General features: G+C 41.8%; 1 protein-coding gene across 7 annotated transcripts in view; it reads left to right on the top strand.

Moving 5' to 3' along the window:
• LOC136858356 (uncharacterized) overlaps positions 1-13857 on the top strand; it is a 562168-nt gene that overhangs the window by 478514 nt on the left and 69797 nt on the right. The window contains exon 1 of one of the 7 annotated variants that reach the window (XM_067137835.2): positions 697-795. The exons of the other annotated variants lie outside the window; for them this stretch is intronic. Coding sequence (XP_066993936.2) covers positions 699-795 — 97 coding nt within the window. The 5' untranslated portion in view covers positions 697-698. Of the gene's footprint in view, positions 1-696; positions 796-13857 lie in introns of those variants that run through there. 7 annotated transcript variants of the gene reach the window in all.

Here is a 13857-nt window from a genome sequence, read left to right on the forward strand (position 1 = left end):
TTCCTTCCCACTCCTAGCCCTTTCTTATCCCATCGTCGCCACAAAACCTATCTGTGTCGGTGCGACGTAAAGCAAATTGTAAAACAGTGTGCGGTAGCCGAGTGATTAGTTCGGTAGCTTCTTGCCAAAAAAAAAGGTTCGAATTTCGCCCAGTTCGAATAAAATTTCAAAATGAAAGGACACGTCTCAGTTGTTCGGATTCCAAGTAAATTTGTAATCCAGTACAGTAATTTAAACACATTCATAATCTCGTAAATATTCAGGCGTGTTTTTTTTTTTACGTTAACATTAAAAGATCAGATCTGTGTCGGTGCGACGTGAAGTAATTTGTAAAAAAAGTAAAGAAAAAATCAGATTTTATGTGCGGTGAATAATGAGCGCCCTGGGTTAATTCTGGACTTAGCATCATCATGTTACTCAGAACTTTGCTTCCCCCTTGGGAATGACCAACAATAGCTAAATTGTGGCAATTATTGTCGAAGGACAAATTAAGAAAACTTGCCGTTCTGCTCCGCGTTGACCCGGTGATTTGTGGAAGCCACTACAATAGCGTACTACTGGTGTGTATGTGGGCAAGATCCCAGCAGTGACCGCCCCCGTACTGCGGGTGTGACTTGGTCCGGGACTTCAGATGAGTCAAGCACAAGTTCCTGGGATCTAGAGCTGGACCAACCGGGGCAGTTTTATTCTGACAAGCCATGCTACCGGATGCCGTTCAAATCCTCTGTAGTGCATTGTATAGGTGTCACAAACATCAGGGGATGGTCCATCGAGGGAGTTCATCACCTGTAACAGGTATCTCCGACAGCGATGTGATAGTGAGTGAAGACGAATATTATTGCGTTTGTGCAGGTAGGGTGAATATTGTTTATTTTCGACTAACTTATATATATTTACAGGGGAATGGTTAGGCCCTATCAAGCTTATAATAGATCGCTACCACAGTATTTGGACCGGCTAATAGCTAGCTAGTTCAGGCAATCGCTTTCTAAACTGAAGGCAGTGACATCGAATGCCGGCAGAGTAGTTTTGCAATTGCGAGTGTTTACATAGGAGAGACCCATGTCATAAGATTTAATAGATCATTTAAAAAATCCCTTTACAGTGTCAAATTCTGGTACGTCCGCGGCTATTAAAACCTTGTTGAACAACATTTCAATCATAATTCCATATTTATCCTAAGTAGTAATAATAATAATAATAATAATAATAATAATAATAATAATATCATAATAGTTCAATGTCCCCTTCAGTTACTACAGAATAACTGAGAAACCGAAATATGACCATGAAAAAATTTCCGAGCGAGTTGGCCGTGCGGTCAGGGGCACGCAGCTGTGAGCTTGTATCCGGGAGATCGTGGGTTCGAACCCCATTGTCGGCAGCCCTGAAGAAGGTTTTCCGTGCTTTCCCATTTCACACCAGGCAAATACTAGGGCTGTACCTTAAGTAAGGCCACGGCCGCTTCCTTCCCACTCTTAGGCCTTTCCTATCCCATCTTCGCCATAAGACCTATCTGTTTCTGTGTGACGTAAAGCCAATTTTAAAAATAAAAAAACAAAAAAATAAAAACCTATCTGTGTCGGTGCGACGAAAAGCCACAAGCAAAAAAAAAAAAAAAAAATCTTTATCGTGTCGGTAAATCTAGATCGGCTCGGCCTTGTCACATTTTTAAACACATAGGCCTACTAACCGCGTTGGGACTCGATTCCACGACTTGAGCATACAAGGCATACAAGTGTCTAATCAACTACGTTATGCAGTCGATCAATTTAGAAAATGAGTGGATTAAAATCACACTTTCGACCAGCCATACTTCAGTTTCGGGCGAAGAAGGGGTAGTATGCTTCATACAGGTGGGCTGCATAGCAGATACGGTAAAGGTGCGCTTCTTTCATTCGGATGGTTGTAGGTCAATAGTAGAGAAATTTAGAAAGGAAACTTCCACTTCTGAAGAGGAAGATGACTACAATTCCCTCAAAACACTCTTAAACATGAATGCGTGTCATGTGAATTCTCCGCGATATATAGGCTTAACCACTATCCAACTTCGTTCTTAGGGAATGGTTGATCGAATCTGTACCTTTAACTCCTCCAGGGTCCACCATGATTATGACGTTATCTTAAACGAGGGTGCTTCACCCCTTTTCTAGTCCCTATTAATTACAAAACCATCGGTGGATTAGTGGCAAAGTATCCGACTCATGATGCCAAGATCGTGGGTTCGATCCCGGCTGAGATAGAAGGGCGGTAAAACTTGATAAATGCATCACCAGAACGTAAAAGAACTCCCGCAGGACAAAATTACGGCACCTCTGCGTATCCTAAAACAGTAAAAGTAAGTGGGACGGAAAACCAAGATTATTATTATTATTATTATTATTATTATTATTATTATTATTATTATTATTATTATTATTATTATTATTATTATTATTATTATTATTATTAAAAACCTTGACACTACGTGTTAGTGTTGTTGTCATGTTCATGGTACAGTCACCGACAAAATGAACTCAGCAGTACTATCCGTCCAATAGTGCGGCTCATTGGCTAAGTTTTCAGCGTAGTAGTAGAGGGCGTCGGGTTCGATTCCCGGCCGAGCTGGTGATGTTTTAACTCCGTTTGGTCAATTCCTCTAGGTCTTAGGCTGGGTGTTTGATTTGTCTTATTACATATCTTCACTTACATACAACACACCACACTGCAAACCACTACAGAAACACTCAATAGTGTCGGCCTATACCCTCCACATAGGGTTGGCGTCAGGAAAGGTATACGGCCGTAAAGCTTGGCTAAATCCATACAGAGTTTCGACTCCAGATAATTGGGAAAAGGCCAAGAAGAAGAATAAGTAGTAGTAGTAGTAGTAGTAGAAGAAGAAGAATTATCTGTCCAGTAGAATTCCGCGTTCATTACTAAACAGCAGCACAATCAAAATGCCAACATTGGTAGGCAAGCTGCCCAAATAGCACTGCTTCAGAAGATCTGCACCTCAATAGCTGAGGCCTTATTATTATTATTATTATTATTATTATTATTATTATTATTATTATTATTATTATTATTATTATTATTATTATTATTATTATTATTTGTAGCGAATGGATGAGTACAGGTTACCCAGGAGAATAATGGTCTCGGCCATGGATGGTAAGAGAAGTAGAGGGAGACCAAGAAGATGATGGTTAGACTCAGTTTCTAATGATTTAAAAATAAGATGTATTGAACTAAACGAGGCTGCAACTAGTTACAAATACAGGATTGTGGCGGCGTTTAGTAAATGCACAAAGGCTTACAGTGTGAACGCTGAAAGGCAATAATGGTCGATAATGAAGATGTATGTATTATTACTACTGTGCAAACACACAAATGGCACAGATATCACACACGCAAAGATTAAGTACACGAGGCTGCTGAACACAATCATTCATCAAGCTCCTTCCGTGAAATTAAACAGCAACAACAATAAAATGATAACAGCTGTTTATGTGGTACTTGGAGCTACAACCTGTAGGCTATGTAAAATATAAATCCTGAGAAGTTAATCTCGTGTTCTTTCTTGGTACGTAGTCTGAGCTTGTGAATAAAGGGAATGGTCCTCCTAAAAAAGAAACAGTCGTCTGCTCTCTACAGCTATTTCTGAATGAATATTTGCTCCAAGTGTTTCTCTTTAAGAAGAGTGCTGTGTGTGCCGCGACCTTACAAGAAGTTCGAAGTCAAGGTCTCTTGAGCAGGAAACCTATTCAATTATCAGCTGTGCGCCGAGAGCTCTCGCGAGTCTGGCCTAAGCACGTCATTAACCTAATAAAACATGCAACCCTTGGTTCATGTAATCTGTATCTCTCGAATTGTCGGCTCTATACACAAGAACTCGTGCAGCGTACTACCCACCTAGCGTGAGGACACTTATGATACCTGTGTCATTTTTTTTTTACAATTGATTTTACGTCGCACCGATGCAGATAGGTCTTATGGCGACGATGGGATAGGAAAGAACTAGAAGTGGGAAGGAAACGGCCGTGGCCTTAATTAAGGCACAGGCTGGTGTGAAAATGGGAAACCACTGGAAACCCTCCTCAGGGCTGCCGACAGTGGAGTTCGAACCCACCATAGCTACGTGACCAAGACCAAGCGGCCAACTTGCTCGGTCGGTACCAGTGTCGACAGGACTGCTGAATTTTGAAAAAATGATCTAGCATACAACGTTTGAATAATAATAATAATAATAATAATAATAATAATAATAATAATAATAATAATAATAATAATAATAATAATAATTCGTCGCCATAAGACCTATCTGCGTGGTGCGACGTAAAGCAACTACCAATAATAATAATAATAATAATAATAATAATAATAATAATAATAATAATAATACACTTACGTCCCATTAACAACTTTTACGGTTTTCTGAGGCGGCATAGTGCCGGAATTTTATTTCTCAGGAGTTCTTTTACGTGCCGGTAATTCTACAGAGAGAGGAAGGCGTATTTGAACACATTCATATACTACCGGACTGAGCATTGATCGAACCCACGACCTTGAGCTCGGAAGACCAGCGCTCCATCATTTGAGCCACTCATCTCGGTACAACAACAGCAATATAAGAAAATCTATTTCTCTAGTCTATCTATATATTCCTAATGTGTGTGTCAAGAATGATGGAAAAAGAATCCAATCTAATACAGTTGATTCGAATATAATTTGTAATAATAATAATAATAATAATAATGTAACTTCCCTACAAAACTAACGATCTTAAGCGGAACCTGGTTACTATTTGTTTTTCCTTGAATGCTTTTAAGGTACTCACCAAGAAGTCTACCGGCACGATCCACTCATATTTAATCACGTTGGATATCGAATCGATTCTAGGTTTCGATCCCGCAACTTGGGGAACACATCCGGCTGCCAGCTGTAGGATAAGAATGAGTCAAGATTTGGACATGGATTTTAGATCCGTTTTGTATTTCTTAGGGAGCGAGAATAGTACGCAACAGCCACGGAAGTTGTGTTTTATGTGACGAGTGAGATGTTAACGGCCGAACCGTGGGTAAGGTCAGAATTTCGAAACGAATAACGTAAACTTATCACGTTAGTGGCTGTTACGTGCAGTATTTTATTTCATACTATGCCGATTTTACTTATTTGAAATTAAATTAATTTAATTCTAAATAATTTTGATTCGGTGCAGTGCAGATCGTCCATGTCTGATCCATGCATTGACATTTTCTTGTTGCATTGTTCGTGTCTTTCTAACAAAGATATAAGAGGTGTGTACATGGGATTATGTTGTTATAAAACATAAAGATTAAAGTTATATGAAGCAGCGACCAGTCCACTAAGCTACCGGTACCAGAGTCGTAAACATGGTCCTCGGGCCCTGGATTATTGAAGGATTTAGGATATAACTTACTGCGATATTTATCTGTTAGAAATGCATTAACCGGGCGAGTTGGCCATGCGCGTAGAGGCGCGCGGCTGTGAGCTTGCATCCGGGAGATAGTAGGTTCGAATCCCACTATCGGCAGCCCTGAAGATGGTTTTCCGTGGTTTCCCATTTTCACACCAGGCAAATGCTGGGGCTGTACCTTAATTAAGGCCACGGCCGCTTCCTTCCAACTCTTAGGCCTTTCCTATCCCATCGTCGCCATAAGACCTATCTGTGTCGGTGCGACGTAAAGCCCCTAGCAAAAAAAAAGAAAAAAGAAATGCATTAACCTATACATTAGTCAGTGTTGTGATGGTGGCAGATTACTATACGCGCACTTTTTTCTTGAGCCCGATTTTTACGGGGTGAGGAGCAAGGAGGGAGTGCTGCCAGTTCCGGTTATACTGCCAAACTGGATGGAAATGAAATCTGAATTGAATCGATAATATGATCGATCCATATGAATTTTCTAAACATTTATTATCTTACGTCAACAATTGTGTCACACATACATTATTTAACATTATATAACATTTCTCAATGCGAATCTTGTTACTAGCATGAATTATATAGTTTGGCTTTGCTGTGTAAACAATAACAGTACTAGTTTGCAAAGTGTACGCCAGATGTCGCACAGCGATGAATAAGCGATTCATAGTTTGTGTTTCAAAGGTTGCCGATATGGATGTCGAAGATAACCGAGGTCTACCGATTCAGCACTAGGGAGCTCGATCATATTTTATTTCAATGTCCGTTATTAGAAGTTAGCAGGCGTTTATGGCTACAACCTTGTTTTCGCAAACACTTCGCGTTACCCACGAAATTGACGTGTTGGATATTAGATCCTACTCCATCTTCGGTAGCTGCTCTATCCAATTTCCTATTTGATAACAAAATATTCCTGTAGTTTTTGTCCCTTCCCCTACTCCCTATGTGTTGACCCGGTTCAGTACGTGATTGTAGAAGTCGCCAAGTATCGGTCGCTCTGGCGTGAAGCCTAGTACCTTGTGTCCCTGTGTTTTTTTACTGTGTGTAGGATTTGTATGTTCCTTCTCTACTCAACGTAATTTTAGCATTCCAGTTTCCACATTCTCTATCTTTTGGCTTTGTTTTTAAGATACATGGCTGGGTATACCGCTCCCAAGCGGAGCCCATCAAATAACCTAGACAAGACAAGACAAGACAAGCACTAGGGAGCTCCGGGCTCAAGAAAAAGTGCGCGTATAGTACTTGTGCTGGGAATGCAGAGGCGCCATTTTGGTGTGCGGAGCCTCACTACTGCAATCAGGCGGAGAAACAATTCAACAATATTAAGTTCAATGTTCCTTGAATCATGATCCCTCTGACTCAAGGGCGCCCATACCCGGGGGCATGGTGGGGCCACGGCCCCCCTCTACCTCTCAGGGAAAGGCAAAACTCTAGTGTAGTCACGTGTTTTCCTTTCAATAAAATGACTTAAAAGTCAGTATTACGTAAAAGCAGCAGTGCCGTCCCCCACCAACAGGCAGGGGATACCGTGGGTTATTCTACCGCAGAGTAGAAATCGCCATTTATCTTCGAAAATATTAAAATTACTACCTACCCCCAGGTCTGGGCCCCCCTCTAGTAACTGTCATATGGGCGCCCATGCTCTGACTATCCGAGTTTACGTTACTGTGAAGCTGAGTTCAATCAATCAGAGACGATCTGTAATAAAACTATGCGGATAGTAATTACAGTACGGTAAAGTACCATCCTCCATTCTCTCTTGAGTACGGGAAGAAGGCAATTACGCCATAGTATAAAATAAATAATATTTACACGGAAGAGATAATTTTGTTCATTTTCCTTTACAACTTACCGGTTACTCAGAATAACACTTCTGTTTATTTGGTGTCTGTGTACTGCCCTCAATTTCTAAGTGACTATTAGAACATTTACATAGCAACCTAATGTTAAAACTTCTGTATAAATCTGACATCTGAATTCTTCCCCTCGTGCGCTTAATTTCTCTTGTTCACGCCGGCCTGAGTGGCACAGACGGTTCAGGCCCTGGTCTTTTGACCCCAACTTGGCAGGTTTGATCCTGGCTCAGTTCGGTGGTATTTGAAGGTACTCAAATACGTCAGCGTCGTGTCGGTAGATTTACTGGCACGTAAAAAGAACTCATGTGGGACAAAATTCCGGCACCTCGGCGTCCCCGAAAACTAACTTAGTGGGACGTAAAGCCAATAGTATCATTATTATCGTCTCTTGTTCACACACGTAGCCTATGAAATGAAATGTATGGCATTTAGTGCCGAAATATCCCAGGACGGATTCAGCTCGCCAGGTGCAGGTCTTTCTATTTGACTCCCGTAGGCGACCTGCGCGTCGTGATGAGGATGAAATGATGATGAAGACAACACATACACCCAGCCCCCGTGCCATTGGAAGTAACCAGTTAAGGTTAAAATCCCCGACCCAGCCGGGAATCGAACCCGGGACCCTCTGAACCGAAGGTCAGTACGCTGACCGTTCAGCCAACGGGTCGGACCACGTAGCCTATGTTTTGAGACAATATTCTGAATAGTCTAAGAAATTATCTTAAATTACTTATCATGGTGAATTCAGAATTTGTTTCAAAATTGTGGAACTTAATGCATGTAGTAATTTTGATGCTCGGAGCTTCTCTACACCGATCTCCCCGTTGATCTTTAACCTTAGATGCTACCCTTTTTTTGGAGGATGTTTTTATCGAGTGTATCAACGCGGGAACTAGAGTACCAAAGTTCAGATTTTCCAGTGATGAAACTGTATGTCTACACACGAAGTATGCACTACTCGAAACTAAAAACTTTTTCGTTCTTCTAATTAGGTTACGAACTATCTTATATGGTGACATTAGGACGTATCTTTCCCATCAAATTTCAATTTTACACCCACATGCCAAGATGAAGCTTGAGGCTGACATTCTTCTTCATTTATCCCTTTTACCTCTCGGCGGCGGGGAGCCCGTCTCGAGGTCATCATCCTTAAGGTGTCAAGTCTAAATGGTCTGACATCGTAGTTAGCCGGTTCGAATCCCGTTGGTCGAACGAAGTTCAGCATCAGAATGTTGGCCGGCAGGTAGGAGAGATGGTGGAATACAATGTATAATAACAAGATTGTGCGCCAAAAGCCTGGATTCAATTCCAAACCTCTCCGCAGTGTTCATATGGAGTGAGGGCATATGACGCTGTTGATGGTAATTCGTCCGTCGGATGGCCGCGTTAGGCCTAATCCTTGAGCAGGTCCCTGGGTGTTCTTCAACAGGAGTAGGCTATGTGCCAGCCCCGGGCTTGACACTCTCCCTTCTAAGTATCATACACCACGTCCGGCTCCATGGCTAAATTGTTAGCATGCTGGCCTTTGGTCACAGGGGTCCCGGGTTCGATTCCCGGCAGGGTCGGGAATTTTAACCATAATTGGTTAATTTCGCTGGCATGGGGGCTGGGTGTATGTGTCGTCTTCATCATTATTTCATCCTCGTCACGATGCGCAGGTCGCCTACGGGGGTCAAATCAAAATACCTGCATTTGGCGAGCCGAACTTGTCCTCGGATACTCCCGGCACTAAAAGCCATACGCCATTTCATTTCATCATACACCACGTCATCGTATTTTCATACGATTAAATCCTCTGACGAGGCTGACATCAGGAAGGGGGGATAGTTAATAATAATAATAATAATAATAATAATAATAATAATAATAATAATAATAATAATAATAATAATAGTATACAATAAATCTGAATTCAGGCCGAATAAGAGACATATTTAGTCATCATGTTCGTTGAATTATTCTGGCAACGGAATACGAACGTGGACCGGAGCCTCTACGTTTTAGTTTGAATGTTGATGATTGTCGCAACTGTACTTACATGTTATTTATAAAGAGTTTGTGGACGGGGGATTGGGAACATTTTCCAGGTACACATAAGGAATAAAAGGTCTTATGACGACGATATGCCTTGCTGGCAGGACCTTGTGTTTACAGTGCACTGTGTCTTCTGGTAGGCCTATAGGCTAGAGCAATTTTGTTACTTTCATTGATCTGTCTCTGTCTTATCCTTGGCTTTGACAATATGAAAGTGACTGAGGTATGACCAATGCTAGTAATGCCATTCCTTATGAAGCCAGTCCCTGCTATAAATGGTATGAAATGAAAAATGAAATGTCGTATGGCTTTTAGTGCCGGGATATCCCAGGACGGGTTCGGCTCGCCAGGTGCAGGTCTTTTTCTGTTTGACACCCGTAGGTGACCTGCGCGTCGTGATGAGGATGAAATGATGATGAAGACAACACGTACACCCAGCCCCCGTGCCGTAGGAATTAACCAATTAAGGTTAAAATCCCCGACCCGGCCGGGTATCGAACCCGGGACCCTCTGAACCGAAGGCCAGTATGCTGACCGTTCAGCCAGCGAGTCGCACGGTATGAAAATGTTGCTCATAGGGTCGGTCGGTGCATGCATTTCAGTGGGTTTGGCAGACTGATATGTAATAGCAACTTCTGGCTCAGTGAGGAAAGCAACGGGAAACTACCTCACTCCTCATTTCCCTAGTACGCCTGTTCAGTGATGCCTAGGCTACCTATGACAGCTGATGGCAGAGCTGTTAAGGATCCGACCAGCCTTAGGGCTGAAGACTGAAAACGAAAAAAATGACGACGATGGGATAGGACGGCACTAAGAATGGGAAGGAATCGACCGTGGCGTTAATTAAGGTACAGCCCCAGCATTCACCTGATGTGAAAAATGGGAAACCACGGAAAATCATCTTCAGAGCTGCCGACAGTATGATTGGAACTCGCTGTCTCGAGAATGCAAGCTAACAGCTACACGCCTCAAACTACTTAGCCAACCCATTCAGTCAATACTTTATTTACCACTTATTTGTATGAAGTATGATTTCATAAATACCACCATGAATATTTGGTGGCTGAAGATCCTTCGACATTATGTTCGATTAAGTTCCATGCGATGTTTTATTCTCTGTCACCAGTGATCGTTAATGTAATGTTTTCTTATTAGTGACAACGAATTACTGGCTTTATCTGTGTGTCGACAGCTTGTTACTCAATCTCTGACAGTTTAACATTGAAGCAGTTATTTATATGAACAGAAAGAAACAATTTGATGAAATTCTCAAACTTATAAGCATGGTAGACATGCCTGGTTTACACAGACAAAGACACTGCTCAGCAATAAATTTTGTTATGTAGACCGAGTGACCATGTTGATTTTTTTTTTTCTTTCAGGAGCTGGAGAATCGTGGCTATAAGTTCTATAAGTTTTCCTTGTTACCACATTTCAGTTTTAGAAAAATATTGAGTAAGTTCTTCATCAAGACACCGTAACTAAAGTTTAGTGTATAGAAATATTTGGGGTTCATGCCGAGTCCACCCTCCATACTAGAGAGAATGATCGTTGTTTGTTGCCGCTTCTCTGACTCAGCACTCTTATCTCTGAATGTGCAGTTAATGTGTAGGTCAAGTGCAGCGGGTCTGCATTTAACTATCGTTGATTGATTCTAAATGCACTAATGATATCCGCGGGAGTTAAAAGTGCGATTGCGTACAACCAATAAAACCAATATTTGTTTCACAATTAGCATACACAGCTGGTGCAAAATCATCAGTTCTGTTAAGCCACAACAAATAATGGTCTTGGTCTCCTCTGTATAATTCGCTCTGTACTGTTTCAGTCCACATGTGGCTATTTCTTGTTGAATACTGTATTTTTTGCATCTCTCTTTTGACACATAATATAGACATACCAGATTAGGGCATTGTTGTTTTTGTCGGGAGACACGCGAACCTACACGTCTAAATTGCTATTGTCTACAATGCGATGTCTATATTAGTGATAACTGGACCGAGCTCGATAGCTGCAGTCGCTTAATTGCGGCCAGTATCCAGTATTCGGGAGATAGTGGGTTCGAATCCCACTGTCGGCAGCCCTGAAGATGGTTTTCCATTGTTTCCCATTTTCACACCAGGCAAATACTGGGGCTGTACCTTAATTAAGGCCACGGCCACTTCCTTCCCACTCCTAGCCCGTTCCTGTCCATCGCCGCCGTAAGACCTATCTGTGTCGGTGCGACGTAAAGCAACTCGCAAAAAAAAAAAAAAAAAAAATATATATATATATATAAATTTCTTCCAACTAGATAAACCCCATTTTCGCACAAATCACGCCATTTTAAGTAGGCTAGCAGATGCCTCCAAGTCGTTCAGATGTGTTACAGTATAACCTGTTTTGCTTTTTAAGGAATTAACTTAAAATCCTTTTAATGTTTACTGCAAAGAACAAAAGCTGTTTTAGAACAGCAAACATTCACCTGAATATGTAACAGTCGAAAGTGAAAATATTTCAGTTTATTAAGATCAGTATTATGTTATATCAACTTCAGTTTTAAAATGGCATTTCTTTCTGAACAAGCAATTTGTGCCGCTGGGTTTAAACAAATACTTTTAAAAATGCTATCTCAGATTCTCGATCAAGTAACATTTCTGTCAATCCAAAATTACGTTAACACACTCACCATTCTAGCCTTCTCTGGGCTGCTTTCCCTTGAACTGAGAACTTCAACAAGATATTTTTTTTTTCCTCTCTCGCCGCTTTACGTCGCACCGACACAGATAGGTCTTATGGCGACGATGGGATAGGAAAGGCCCAGGAGTTGGAAGGAAGCGGCCGTGGCCTTCAACAAGATATCAAACAGCAGTCCTGTAAGTAATTTTTCGTGATTATATTACCAAACTATCGTTAACTAACAGATTGTCTATCGTAACATGTTACCAATGTATGTGTTTTTTGAAATATCTATTATTTCTTTCAGAAGCTAGAACTTTTTTTTTTTCTAAAAATGCTATTTGTTCGGGGCGTCTACCTAGAAAGATCTCCTGCCCCTACTTGCACCATATGTGAGGAACCTGCGTGTATTTTGTGAATGACGGAAGTGTAAAGTGTTGAATGTGTGGACCCCAGGCCAGGGATATTAACCATTTACAGTCCATGTGAGATTTGTGCTGGACAAAGCGGAGGCGAGACAGGTTTTGCTCGGAGTACTCCGGTTTTCCCTGTCATCTTTCATCTTTCGTTTCATTTCATCTGTCAATCATTAACCATTGCCCCTGAGGAGTGTGACAGGCTTCGGCAGCCGCCACAATTCCTATTCTCGCCGCTAGATGAAGGCTTCATTCATTCCATTCCTGACCCGGTCGAATGACTGGAAACAGGCTATGGATTTTCATGATGACGTGGTTCAGCCGCTATACTGTAGTAGTTGCAAAACTCTCATCCCTTGCTCTAACATAACACACATCTTGCTGGGAGCCCAGGCAGATGGCCAGTACATATTGCAGACTTGGAGTATCATTTAGGCGGGCGTGACGACTTCCTCAGGTGTAATGCTTGGCTTCCGTGACCAGGTCTCTGACTCCTATACTTTTCAGTTGGAGTCACAAGGCTCATTGAATCCCATTCCAGACTTTAATCCAGGATTAAAATCCTTGGACGATCTGGGTTTTCAATCCAGGGTCTTCGTGTAAAAGATGGTTATCCCTACCACTAAACCACGGAGCTGGCATGTTATATGAAGATAACCGAAACACATTCCCGAAACACATTCCTTTTAAATATCTCCCAGAACTGACAATCACTTGTTCTGGCCCTTCAAACAATCACCATCATTACCAAATATCTCTCCTAGTTGAAATTCGTAATTATCCCCACGTCATTGTTGCGTTGTTGTTGTCGTTGTTGTTGATAGCATTATAGAAATCGGTAGCGGTGATTGGGAATAAGAAGTGGGGGGGGGGGGAGGGGACAAAATATATATAGGCAAGAAAAAAGTACCCGGGTTTGTGGGTTATAGCGGACGCGGTGGTAGGAGGCGGGGGAGGGGGGTGATTGGAGGGGAAGGGAATATATATAGATCAAAACTGAAAAAAAAGAAAAAAAAGGCTACAAAATGGTAATTTTTCATGCTCCTTGAGCGAATTTCGTCAGAGAAGTAAAGGTTGACAATGTACGAACTTAAGTGCGGTAATAATATTTTTTGAAGCCTCCGTGGCTCAGGCGGCAGCACGCCGACCTCTCACCGCTGGATACCGTGGTTCAAATTCCGGTCACTCCATGAGAGATTTGTGCTGGACAAAGCGGAGGCAGGGCAGGTTTTTCTCCGGGTACTCCGGTTTTTCCTGTTATCTTTCATTCCAGCAGCACTCTCCATTAACATTTCATTAATCATTCATTAATCATTGCCCCAGAGGAGTGCGACAGGCTTCGGCAGCCGGCACATTTCCTATCCTCGCCGCTAGATGGGGGCTTCACTCATTCCATTCCTGACCCGGTCGAATGACTGGAAACAGGCCGTGAATTTTCAGTAATATTTTTTTTGTGATTTTGACTCAA

This window comes from Anabrus simplex, chromosome 1 (assembly GCF_040414725.1).
Source record: "Anabrus simplex isolate iqAnaSimp1 chromosome 1, ASM4041472v1, whole genome shotgun sequence".
Taxonomy (NCBI): Eukaryota; Metazoa; Arthropoda; class Insecta; order Orthoptera; family Tettigoniidae; genus Anabrus; species Anabrus simplex.